This window comes from Heterodontus francisci, chromosome 4 (assembly GCF_036365525.1).
Source record: "Heterodontus francisci isolate sHetFra1 chromosome 4, sHetFra1.hap1, whole genome shotgun sequence".
Lineage (NCBI taxonomy): Eukaryota > Metazoa > Chordata > Chondrichthyes > Heterodontiformes > Heterodontidae > Heterodontus > Heterodontus francisci.
The window spans coordinates 58,417,890-58,430,953 of NC_090374.1; the positions used below are offsets into that span (position 1 = coordinate 58,417,890).

Genomic DNA, 13,064 nt, shown 5'->3' on the forward strand with positions numbered 1-13,064 from the left:
CACAATATTTGGTGACACTCTTAATTTGTGTTAAAACATTGGGTGAAGACTCAGGCTTAGATATGCAGTTATTAACCCAGCAAGTGTGCACATTAAAATTAACAGATTAAAACTTCACACGCTCTAGGAAACTCATTGTAACTGAAGAGGCAGTTTCCTGAAGTATGGGAAATTTGAATCTTGTGATGAGTCAGTAATAGCTGAGGTGCGGCAACAAGCCCAACCTGAATGAAGTAATCTGATTGCTTTTACCTTGATGATGGGAGCGTCTGAGGCAAGGGGACATAACCTTAAAATCAGAGCCAGGTCATTCAGCAGCAAGTTAGGAAACACTTCAACATGCAAAGAGTGGTAGAAATGTGGAACTTTTCCCACAGATAAATGAAGTTACAATACAGCTCAGCCATGATCTTAGTGAATGGCCAATCAAGCAACGAGGGACTGAATAGCCTACTCCTGTTCTCATGGGCACAGATTTAAGGTAATTGGCAAAAGAAGCAGTGACGGCATGAGGAAAAACTTATTCACGCAGCAAGTGGTTAGGATCTGGAATGCATTACCTGAGAGTGCGGTGGAGGCAGGTTCAATCGAGGCATTCAAGAGGGAATTGGACTGTTATCTGAAAAGAACGAATGTGCAGGGCTATGGGGAGAAGGCGGGGAGTGGTACTCGGTAAATTTCTCCTTCGGAGAGCCAGCGCAGACACAATGGGCCAAATAGCCTCCTCCTGTGCTGTAACAGTTCTGTGATTCTGTGACCTCAAGGCGGGCTTGGCCTGAAATTTGGCAACCTATTGTTCTGCATTCAGTGGCCATGGTAACGAATGGGAAAATTCTCTAGGAACACATCAAATTTGAATTTATTAATTTAACTGCAAAGCAAACACGGACAAGTGAGCCAACAGGTACTAGTAACAAGTTCATCCTAAGAGAAACAAAAGGCAATCTTCTCAAAGTGGAATGCCTTGCCTTGCTTGGAACTCACCTGTTCCCAGAGCTTGTTGGCCAGAAGCCGCTTGTCTGCCTTTGCAATTAGATGAGCAGATTTAAGTTTCGCCATTCCACTTGGAGCTGCAAATGGGTCAACTTCCTATGGCATTGAAAATCTGCATCTGATTTAATTGCAATGCAAAGGTGGAAACATGGGCAACTGTTGAGAAAATTCTGGCAATAAGTGAGAAAAAGTGAATCATCTCAGAGGTATTAACAATGTGAAGTAGGTCCCTCTTACTCAACTGACCTCCGACCCAGTTACAACTTGATTTATCACAATGCCAATCCTATTTCCAACAGCCGAATAGGAAAAGAGTCTATAAAGGCAACAAGGAGCTCAAAGCTTGTCTTTGCTTCAAAATAATGATAGTGGCTTTAAAAAAGTTCTGCGTGTAAAGTTACACACGATCTTTCCATCTACTACAAGATCAAAGCCATCCATTCGAAAACAATATGAATGAAATAATTAAAAATTCTTGACCAGGGTTTTCTGCATCTGTGCTCACCAAACTGCAAAACGGGTGAAGAATTGTGGGATGACAAAATGAGAAGTAGAATACGACATCCTTCTTTTTAACCTAAGAGCCAGTTTCACATTTGTAAATCACCCCTGTATTTGATGTTAACTTGTGCTGCAAATCAGGACTAATTTGAGTATTGCTTTCAGAAGTCAGTCTTGAACTTGTCTACCAGTCAAACCTATATCCCCTGTTCTGCAGCTGTGGTTGAACTGAAAATAGTGTTACAGATTCACCTTTTTTATTCTACTTAGTATCTACTTCTATAAGAGTCCAGATTTTCTAGCCTCTACTCAAAACTCAACCCTCTGAAATGGGGAATCAGTAAATGGCCTTCTCTGCAACATTGCCAGGGCGTGAATATTTTTCTTATGCCTCCTTGACTAGAAATGACCACACAATTCAATCAATGGCAATTGGACAGATTTGTTGCTTTTTAGAAGAAAATTTCCAACCTGCATACAAATTATCACATCAATGACGACTGTTGCATAACTGTTACAGTTAAATCAGCATTATCGGCAGCTTTTTCAAAAAAAAACAGCATTGATGTTGATACAAGTTAATTCAGATGCAATTGAGGCAGGAAGTTGCCAACTCAAATTTAGGCAGGAAGTATGTAACATGAACTTTAGAAAGATTCCTGGTGATCTAATGGATGGCTTATGAACTTTATCTCTAAACCTTTAATGCAAGCAGAGATACTCCGAACATGTACTTAGTACCAGCGTGCAAGAATCCAGTGACATCTGCTGACAAGTTGAGAGACCTGGTGCTGCATTTTACATTGCCGCTGCCAGAATTGGCAGCGGAAATAAACAATGGCAGACCGCACATCGCGGAGCCGCCGATATTAAACCTTTGTGCTGGCACTGATGCCATTTTTAAAGGGCTTTGAGCCTTAACATTGAATTTAAAGAGACAGTGTTTTTAAAAAATAAAATCAATTGACCCTGACCTTCTCTCACCGCCCCCCCAACCCAAAATAACCATAGAATTAATTACCAGTCCTCTTCCCCCACCCCCAAAACACCTTGTGCACCTTCCCCCCCCCCGCCAAAGCTCATAAACTTTAAACTTTACCCCTTCCCACCATCTCCTAGACCAATGAAATGAGTCTGACGGCGCTCCCAGCAATGCACTGAAAAATTTACCTGCTCCCCCGTCCCCACCAGTGTTTTGCCTCGAATCCCCAAATGGGGATTCAAACATGTGGGAGTGCCAGTCAGTGGCACCAATATCGCGCCAGGATGGACACTGGGAGCATAAAGGTAATCAATTTGTTTATTTAAATAAATCTAAATATTTAAATGGGGCTCCCGTCGCCGAGTGGTGGGGGGGGAGGCCACCAGGAGGCATTGCCACCGCCGGCAATATCGGAGGCATTTTTCATCCACCCCCCCCCACTATGACCCCCGATGTTGGGGGGGGGGGGGGGTGTAAATTAAGCCCCTGGTTATTGGACAATACTTCACCAACATCTTCTGATCAGAAAGTCAGCTACAATAGAAATGTAAGCACTCTTTCAGCACAGAATTATTTGTTTCCAAAACCAAACACAAACCGCATGAACAAAATATTGCATCACAGAATTCAACTCTTTATATTATGGTCAGGCATTACTTATGATGCCTACAAATACACCAGATGTTTTTATGGGTTTTGAAAAATCATTAAAATGTATTTTTCGCCTACAGATCTACTTCATTGGCATTATTCCAAAACACTGTATTAACTACAAATTTTTACAAAGCCGTGTTTACTTTTATAGATTTATAGAGGAACTGCATAGCTTAATTTGACATTCTTGTTAATGGAATCACTAATTTTACCACTGATCTGTCAAACACAAGACTATAATCAAGTGGAGCCACTTGCAGCCTGACCCAATTTCCCAAACAGCACATGGTACAGTGACAGATGCAGGAGACTCACAATCGCATCTGTCACACCAGCTGAACTGAAAATATGGTGGGTGTAGTTGGCACCAGTTGTGCTTGGAATCAATTTAGGAGTTCGAGTTGTAAAAAATATAAACTGAAAAATAAAAATGGTGCTGTGGATTATGCCTAAAAGGCATATTGTGCCATATGCTTGAATTTTTCAGTATGTGTTTCCAATTTTGTCTTTTAAGAGGCATCAGGTTACAATAGTAGAGCTATTCATGTACATAAAAAAGGGTTTAGAAAGACAGACTTGCATTTATATAGCATCTTTCACAGTTTCTGGATATCCCAAAGCGCTTCACAGCCAATTCAGTATTTTTGAACCAGAGTCACAAATGTAATGCAGGAAATACGGCAGCCAAATTGTGCACATCAAGCTCCCAAATAACAGTGAGATATGACATGATGATCTATTTTAGGTGCTTGTTGAGGGATAAATATTGGCCAGGACACCAGGAGAATTCCTCTGCTCTTCTTAGATTGGGCCGTGGGATCTTTTATATCCACCTAAGAGAGGGAAGGACAATGCAGATAGGACCTTGGTTTAATGAGTCATTCGAAAAATGGCACCTCTGACAGTACAGCACTCCTGTATCGCATTGAAGTGCCAGCCTAGATTATGTGCTCAAGTCTCTGGAGTGGAGTCTGAAAACACAATCTTCTCAGAAGCAAGAGTGCTAACAACTAAGTCATGGCTAACACTTCAAACAACTGCAAATGCCTGATTAAAAATATTACTGTCAGGACAAAGTCATAAATTTTTTGAAAAAAGACATAGGTGAACATGCGTTAAAGGTACAAGGGTACAATATTTTAACTTACCTTGTGCTACAGACAGGTTGTCCTGCTAGCCTAGCAGCACCAAAGGTGGTGAAAGTATCTACAAAAGTGCTTGAATATTTGATGCTGGAAAATTGCATCAAAGATCAATTTTATCTCATCAATCAAGAGTTCTGCACTCGAACTGGCAGAGAAATACAGTCTCTATTGCTGCATTCATCCTTTTCTCCCCCCGTGTGGATCCCACTTCTAAAGTGGATGTAAAATTTAGCAAGCGAAGGAAACAAAGCAAGGAAAATATTTTAAACTTTTACTTTATAAATTGCTACAACCAAGCAGGCAGGAGGAGTGCACCGATTATTCTAGTTCCACTTGTCCACTGGTTACAAAATATATTTAAATTTTTTCCCACTTACTGATACAGTCAATCATACACTCTATTTTTATCCAAGAATAAAACATGCCAGACAGGTTTCTTTAATAAACAACAAAGTTATCAGTTTATTATAAAACAAGTCTTAACCAGTAATGAACCATTGAACCATCGAAACATTACAGCACAGAAGAAGGCCATTCAGCCTATCGTATCTGCGCCGGACAAAAAATCTTGCCACCCAATCTAATCCCACCTTCCAGCACCTGGTCTGTAGCTTTGCAGGTTACAGCACTTCAGGTGCATGTCCAGGTACCTTTTAAATGAGTTGAGGGTTTCTGCCTCCCCATCACCAATCTGGGCAGTGAATTCCAGACACCCACCACCTTCTGGGTGAAAAAGTTTTTCCTGATGTCTCGTCTAATCCTTCGACCCATCACCTTAAATCTGTGTCCCCTGGTAGTTGATCGCTCAACTAGGGGAAACAGGTCCTTCTTGTCTACTCTATCTAGGCCCCTCATAATTTTGTACACTTCAATTAAGTCACCTCTCAGCCTTCTCTGTTCAAAGGAAAACAACCTAGCCTATCCAATCTTTCCCCATAGCTGCAACTTTCAAGCCCTGGCAACATTCTTGTAAATCTCCTCTGCACTCTCTCCAGAGCAATTATGTCTTTCCTATAATGTGGTGACCAGAACTGTATGTAATATTCCAGCTTTTGCCTAACCAGCATTTTATACAGTTCCAGATTACATCTTTGCTTTTAGAGTCATAGAGAGATACAGCACTGAAACAGGCCCTTCAGCCCACCGAGTCTGTGCCGACCAGCAACCACCCATTTAAACTAATCCTACATTAACCCCATATTCCCTACCACATCCCCACCATTCTCCTACCACCTACTTACACTAGGGGCAATTTACAAAGGCCAATTTACCTATCAACCTGCAAGTCTTTGGCTGTGGGAGGAAACTGGAGCACCCGACGGAAACCCACGCAGTCACAGGGAGAACTTGCAAATTCCGCACAGACATTACCCAGAACCGAACCTGGGTCGCTGGAGCTGTGAGACTGCGGTGATAACCACTGCACCACTGTGCCGCATTATGTATTCTATACCTCGGCCAATAAAGGAAAGCATTCCATATGCCTTCTTCACCACTCTATCTACCTGTCCTGCCACCTTCAGGGACCTGTGGACATGCACTCCAAGGTCTCTCACTTCTTCTACCCCTCTCAATATCCTCCCGTTTACTGTGTATTGCCTTGCTTTATTTGCCCTCCCCAAATGCATTACCCCACACTTCTCGGATTAAATTCCATTTGCCATTTTTCCACCCACTCAACCAAACCAATGATATCATTCTGGAGTCTACAGCTATCCTCCACTATCAACTACACGGTCAATTTTTGTGTCATCAGCACTTCCCAATCATGCCTTCCACATTTAAGTCCAAATCATTAATATATACCACAAACAGCAAAGGACCCAACACTGAGCCCTGTGGAACGCCACTGGAAACCATTTTCCATTTGCAAAAACATCCGTCGATTACTACCTTTTGCTTCCTGTCACTGAGCCAATTTTGGATCCAACCTGCCACATTCCGCTGTTTCCCATGAGCTTTCATTTTACTGACCAGTCTGCCATGTGGGACCTTGTCAAATGCCTCACTAAAATCCATGTTGACCACATCCACTGCACTACCCTCCTCAATCCTTCTTGTTACTTCCTCAAAAAATTCAATCAAGTTAGTAAAAGACCTTCCCTTAACAATTCCATGCTGACTATCCTTGATTAATCCATGCCTTTCTAAGTGGCAGTTTATCCTGTCTCTCAGAATTGATTCTAAAAATTTATCCATCACCGAGGTCAGACTGACCGGCCTATAATTATTTGGTCTATCCCTCGCGCCCTTTTTAAACAATGGTATAACGTTCGCAGACCTCCAATCCTCTGACACCTCGCCCGTATCCAGTGAGGATTTGAAGATGATCCTCAGCGCATCCATTATTTCTTCCCTGGCTTCCTTTAACAACCTGGAATGCAATCCATCCGGCCTTGGTGATTTCTCCACTTTCAAGGATGTCAGACCCTCTAGTACTTCCTCTCTCATTGTGCTTATCGTATCTAATATTTCACACTCCTCCTCTTTTACTACAATGTCTGCATCAACGTTCTCCTTTGTGAAGACAGAGACAAAAAACTAATTAAGGCCCCTGCCATCATCTTCTGCATTCACGCAGAAGTTCCCTTGTACATCTTTGATAGGCCCTACCCTTTCCTTAGTTATCCTCTTGTTCTTAATGTACTGATAAAACATCTTGGGGTTTTCCTTGATTTTACCTGCCAATAATTTTTCATGTCCTCTCTGTTTTTCTAATTTCCTTTCTTAACTTCACCCCTGCACTTTCTATACACCTCTAGGCTTTCTAAAGTAAGAAGTTTTTTGTGACGAAGTAAAGCATAAACACACAGATTGAAATATTAAAGCTCCCTTTTTACATTAGCCCCTCACACTCACGCACACACATTGGTTAACTGGAAAAAAAGGGAGTTTTGTTTTTAGAGCTCTATTACAGACAAAAAAATCACTTTGGGCTGAATACTTGCTCATTCTTGAAGAAACAGAAGGTGAGGTATGTTGTATTCCAAATCTGGCACACAGTCAGGCCCCTGAGTCCACGTAGACAGGTCACAGGGATCTTTTAAAACAGTTCTTTTCAGGCTGCATCGAAAATTAACTTAGTAGGCTTTTCTTCAAAGACAGGAGACGAGATGAATTGACACAGTGGACTTCTCAGGGTCTTTTAGAGAGGTGCTGGAAAGCTGAGCTGGATTGTGGTCTTCTCTCTTTCCTTGGGAATTCTCTTCTCTACTTGGAAGTTTTCTTCTCCCCTTGGAAGTTCTCTCCTTTTTTATACAGTTCAACCCCAACTCAAGACAATTCAGAAGCGAAACCGACAACAGGAGGTCAGCCTTTTGACCTGTCACTTCTTTCTAAACAACTTCTCCAGGTGTCCAAAATTCTCTGTTGTTTATTGAGCTGGAAGTCAGGTGGTTTCCCAGAAAGGCTTGTTTTCCTCACAAGACCTCTCAGTGCCCCTTTTAAAAAACATTTCCAGGGACAGGTTTTCTAAGTCAAGTGGCCTTTACATGACCCCCTTTGAAAACCCCAAAGTTTAACATTTCTTCAATCTTTCGAAAATGAATCCTCAAAAAATATATTTCACAAAACACAGAGGCACTTTCGTAACAAAATAAACAGGGTACACAATAAATAAAATAGGAAATGTTATATTTAAATTTTAAAATAACAATTTGAGAGAAAAGATAGATTGGATAGGCCAGTCTGGCATACTCTTGCAGAAACTATGGGGAATGAGCTATAAAATAGGTTGGAAGTCGTATGCACTAGGTCGTGGCCAAGTGTCAAAGCATCCATGTTGGCTAGCTGGGAACAGAGCACCCACTTGCCCAAAACGTGGCCATCAATGTAGGAAAGAGTGGAGAGGATTGAGTACTGCCTGGGCTGAATTTTATAAACTTGCCGTCCCGGCAATGGCATCGGCGCCATTTTTAAAGGGCTTCAAGCCCTTCTGGTTAATCTAAATTTTTAAAGGTCCCGCTGCATGAACAGTTAGAAATAAAATTTTATTTAAACTTTGAATTCCCTCTCCCATCCCCCCATTGAGTTCTCAATAAATAAAATGACCTCTTCCCCCCCCCCCCTACCACCAGAAAACCAATTTTTATTATGCTGAACTTTCACCCCCACCAACTTCAGCACCTTTGACCCTCAACCCCTTCCCACCATCCACACAACCAATCGGAGTGGTTTTGCCTGCTCCCCGTTGCCGCCCTGCAAATTTCACTCCTCCCCAACAGTGTCATGCCTCGGATCTATGTACGTCGATCCAAAGATGCAGGAGTTCCAGCCAGTGGCCAAAATATTGGCGGGGCATGGCCATTGCTGCCAGGTAAATATTTATTCATTACTATTAATATCTTTAAAATATGCAGATGAAGGCTCCCCCGACGAGCAGCGGGGGGGCGGGTGCCGCATCAAGGCCTCGCTGCCACCAGTAAAATGCGGCAGGGCCTTCCCGGCGTCAGGGGTTATGGCAGACCTCTTACAAAAGAATTTTCTGGACCCCCCCCCCCCGCCATGACCCCCAATGTCAGAGGGCTGGTAAAATTCAGCCCCCTATGTCAGAAGTTCCCAGTTGACCTAGTGGCAATTATGGAATCCACTTTGGCGTCACGCCAGGATCGAGGCCACAGTCCTAAGGAGATAAACTGTTTAAGAAAGAAATTAAAGGCCTCCTTGACCCTTGAAATGGAGCCCCAGGGAGCATCATCAAGAAATTTCTCTGGGAGTGGGGTTTGTTCAATACACCACCCGGAGCCAGACACCTATGTTGTATTTGTGGCCTGCTGTACAAGAAGGGAGCAATAGCTGTGCTTGTAGTGGTGTGGACACCCACCTCTGGATGCCCCCACCCCACCCCATCATCTCAACTCTGCACACTTTAATGGGGGCAGCTGCAGAGGTCACCAGCAGGCGAAATCCCGACATAAGTGTAAGGATAAAAGCAAAATACTGCAGATGCTGGAAATCTGAAATCAAAACAAGAAATGTTGGAAATACTCAGCAGGTCTGGAATCTGAGTATTTCCAGCATTTCTTGTTTACATTATATAAGTGTAAGGATTACTGGCCTGCAGATTTCCAGGTCCCAAGTGTTGAACATTTATTATTTTAGTTATTAGTTTTTTCATGCGGTTAATACTATAAGAAGACAGCTTGCTGCTGACATTTAAGTGCCATAATTCCCATAACAAGTTTTGTTTTGGTGTCACAATTAGAATTAGAACATTACAGCGCAGTACAGGCCCTTCGGCCCTCGATGTTGCGCCGACCTGTGAAACCATCTGACCTACACTATTCCATTTTCATCCATATTTCATCCACAATGTGCATGGAAAAAGAAATGGCTCTCCCAGGAAAACTTAATTCTTTACAAGATCTGCAGCATCTCGAGCGGTAGTTGAAATTACATTTAAAAATAGAAGATATTTAGGAAGATATCCAAAATAGGCAGTCTTCTGTACTTACCCATACATCTGCATGACAAAGCCTGGGCTGCAGAATCCACACTGACTTCCATTGTAATCAGCCAGTCGCTGTTGTATGGGGTGTAAACCTTTCTTTACACAGCCCAATGCTTCTACTGTTATAACTTGATGGTTCCTCAATGACAGGAGGGATCCAATTGGAAATAAACACTGCAAAATTCAAAAATATGGCATAATATGCCCTTTAGACATAAACTACAGTTTCTTTAAAAAGACACAAAATTTAACATTTATTTTGTATTGTTATTATAAAGCAGTATATACAGTACACAAAACATGTAAATCAAAATCAGGGCTGTAAACTTTCAAAGCAGCATTTTAGGTCTATCCAATATAGTTTCTTTGATGAATTTAGGATCATTGAGATGAGGGATAAGTACTACGGCAATTTAATTTCAGCATCAGTCACTCAGCAATAAAAACAGAAAATGCTGGGATCACTCAGCAGGTCATAGAGTCATAGAGAGATACAGCACTGAAATAGGCCCTTCGGCCCACCGAATCTGTGCCGACCATCAACCACCCATTTATACTAATCCATTTATACTAATTTATATTAATCCCATATTCCCTACCGCATCCCCACCTTCCCTCAATTCTCCTACCACCTATCTATACTAGGGGCAATTTACAATCGCCAATTTACCTATCAACCTGCAAGTCTTTGGCTGTGGGAGGCAACCGGAGCACCCGGCGAAAACACACGCGTCACAGGGAGAACTTGCAAACTCCACACAGGCAGTACCAGAACTGAACCCTGTGAGGCTGCGGTGCTAACCACTGCGCCACTGTGCCGCCATCTAGCAGCATCTGTGGAGATAGAAACAGAGATAACATCTCAGGTTCATGACCTATCGTCAGAATTTCTGACGTTCTGACAGTCATCGACCCCCCCCCCCCCACCCCCCACCCCTATTGTGGTTGAGCTGAATGAACACACACGATTAAATCACAAGAACACCGGGGAATCAAGCATCTTTTGAAATAGCTACTTCACACTTACTGGGCAGAGTAATTGCAACAACAAGTACCCTAGATTAGGTTACCATGAGTCACTGTTTAAACAAACACAAAGACAAGGAATAAAACAAAGGATGTTAACACAAAGTATTGTTTTTAAAAAGATTCAATTTTTAAAATAGGGTTAAGTGCACAACTCTGCAGCCAAGAAACGGCCAGTAGATGGTACTGTGGAAACATGTCACATACAAAGAAGAAAAATTCTCCCAGTACTTTAAATATATAATGTTATTTGCAGGTTCACAATAGTGACTTGATTATTCCAGATTAAAAAATGTCAGTCAGCAAATGTCTAAAGATCAACCACCAGCATTTAAGCATTAAATATAGTATTGCATATTGTTATTACTGGAGGAATGTCACATTTATAATACAAAATGCTTCAGGTACAAATTAATGTGCATACATTATGTATTTATACACTTCCCAGTGTGGTACTGATTATCTCCATCAACACACCTTTGATCAATGACAGAAAATTGGCCCAATAAGTAGGAATCCCCAATGCTCACCACCAATGACACTCCACAATCAGATCTCAGGAGGATAAGTCTTAGTGACACAATAGCTGCAATTGCAAACTTTCCTTTATCCATATATGAACTTCTGCCCTGCTGTGAGGATTGTAACCTAGCTGTGCAGTTGAGAACTGATTCTCCTGACAACCTGGTTAATGGGCAGTCCTGAGACTACAACTCATTTGCATAGCCTGTGTTGATGCTGCGACAGCAGGACACAAACAGTTCAACGATAAGCAGAACTGAAAGCAATTTTTGGTTACAATCTTTCGAAATAAATGGCAGACGTCTCAGTCATTCTTAAACTTGTCTTTTCTACAGAGGAATGTACAGTCATGTAATATTTTTTGCACTCTTGCTGATCCAAATTGCACAATTTCTGTCATAATCTTTCCAGATCATAAGTTACACTTGCAATACCACAGCACAGTGAATGGAAATAGAAACCAATTTTGCAAGACCTCAGCAATTATACGAATTTTCAACAGTGCCTCCCAGTTTTGAATACTGGAAATTTTTCAGTTTTTGATTTATCTACACTCTTTCTTGAATGACATTGGAAAGATAGTCCTGGGTAACTACAGGCCACTCAGTTTAAAATCAGTAGTGGGTAAGATTTTAGAAATAATCAGGGATAAAATCAACAGGCAGTTGGAGAGGTTTGAGTTAATTAAGGAGAGGCAGCATGGATTTGTAAAAGACAGATCATACTTGACCAATCTAACTGAGCTTTTTGATGGAGTAACTGAGAAGGTTGACGAGGGGAATGTAATGGATGTTGTCTATTTGGATTTTAAGAAGATGTTTGACAAAGTATCACATAAAAGGCTGGCTAATAAAATTGAAGCTCATGAAATAGGAGGGTCAGTACCAGCTTGGATGAAAAAAATTGGCTTAAGGATAGAAAACAGCAAGTCGCAATGAATGGTCATTTTTCAGACTGGAGGATAGTAGACAGTGGTGTTCCCCAAAGAATCAGTGGTAGGACCATTACTTTTTTTTATGTATATAAATGATTTGGATATTGGAATAAAGAGTAACATATCAAAATTTACAGATGTTCTTGGAGGAGTGCCAAACAGTAAGGATGATACAAATCAACTGCAACAGGGCACAGAAAGGTTAGCAGAAGGGGCAGACATGTGGCAAATGGAATTTAATATAGAGAAGCATGAGGTGATACATTTTGGCAGAACAAATGGGAAAAGGTCACACAGACTTAATGGCACAGTTCTAAAGAGTGTGCAGGAATGGAGGGAGCTGGCAGTGCATGTGCATAGATCTTTGAAGGTGGCAGCACATATTGAGAGAGTGGTCAGCAAAGCATATGGGATGTTGGGCTTCATAATTAGAGATATGGAGTACAAAAGCAGGGAAGTTAAGCTGCACCTTTATAAAGTTCTGGTTTGGCCACAACTAGAATATTGAGTCCAATTCTGGTCATCACACTTCAGGAAGGATGTGAAGAACCTTGAGAGGTTGCAGAGGAGGTTTAACAAAATGGTTCCAGGGTTGAGGGATTTTAGCTACATGGTTAGGTTGGAGAAGCTGGGGTTGTTCTCCTTGGAGCAAAGGAGAGTGAGGAGAAATTTGATAGAGGTGTACAAAATTATGACAGGTTTGGATAAGGTAGACAAAGAAAAACTGTTCCCATTAGTTGGGGTACAAGGATTAAGGAAAACAGATTTAAGGCTTTGGGCAAGAGATACAGGGGGGATGTGAGGAAGAACTTTTTTTATGCAATAAGTAGTAATGAGCTGGAACTCACTGCCTACGAG

General features: G+C 41.7%; 1 protein-coding gene across 7 annotated transcripts in view; it reads right to left on the reverse strand.

The window, feature by feature from the left end:
* Positions 1 to 13,064, reverse strand: part of LOC137369057 (xanthine dehydrogenase-like) — a 225,248-nt gene that overhangs the window by 160,055 nt on the left and 52,129 nt on the right. For 6 of the 7 annotated variants that reach the window (XM_068029610.1, XM_068029607.1, XM_068029609.1 and 3 more), the window contains one exon: positions 9,729 to 9,898. In XM_068029610.1, coding sequence (XP_067885711.1) covers positions 9,729 to 9,898 — 170 coding nt within the window. Of the gene's footprint in view, positions 1 to 9,728; positions 9,899 to 11,280; positions 11,395 to 13,064 lie in introns of those variants that run through there. The other variant, XM_068029613.1, reaches the window with a different exon arrangement.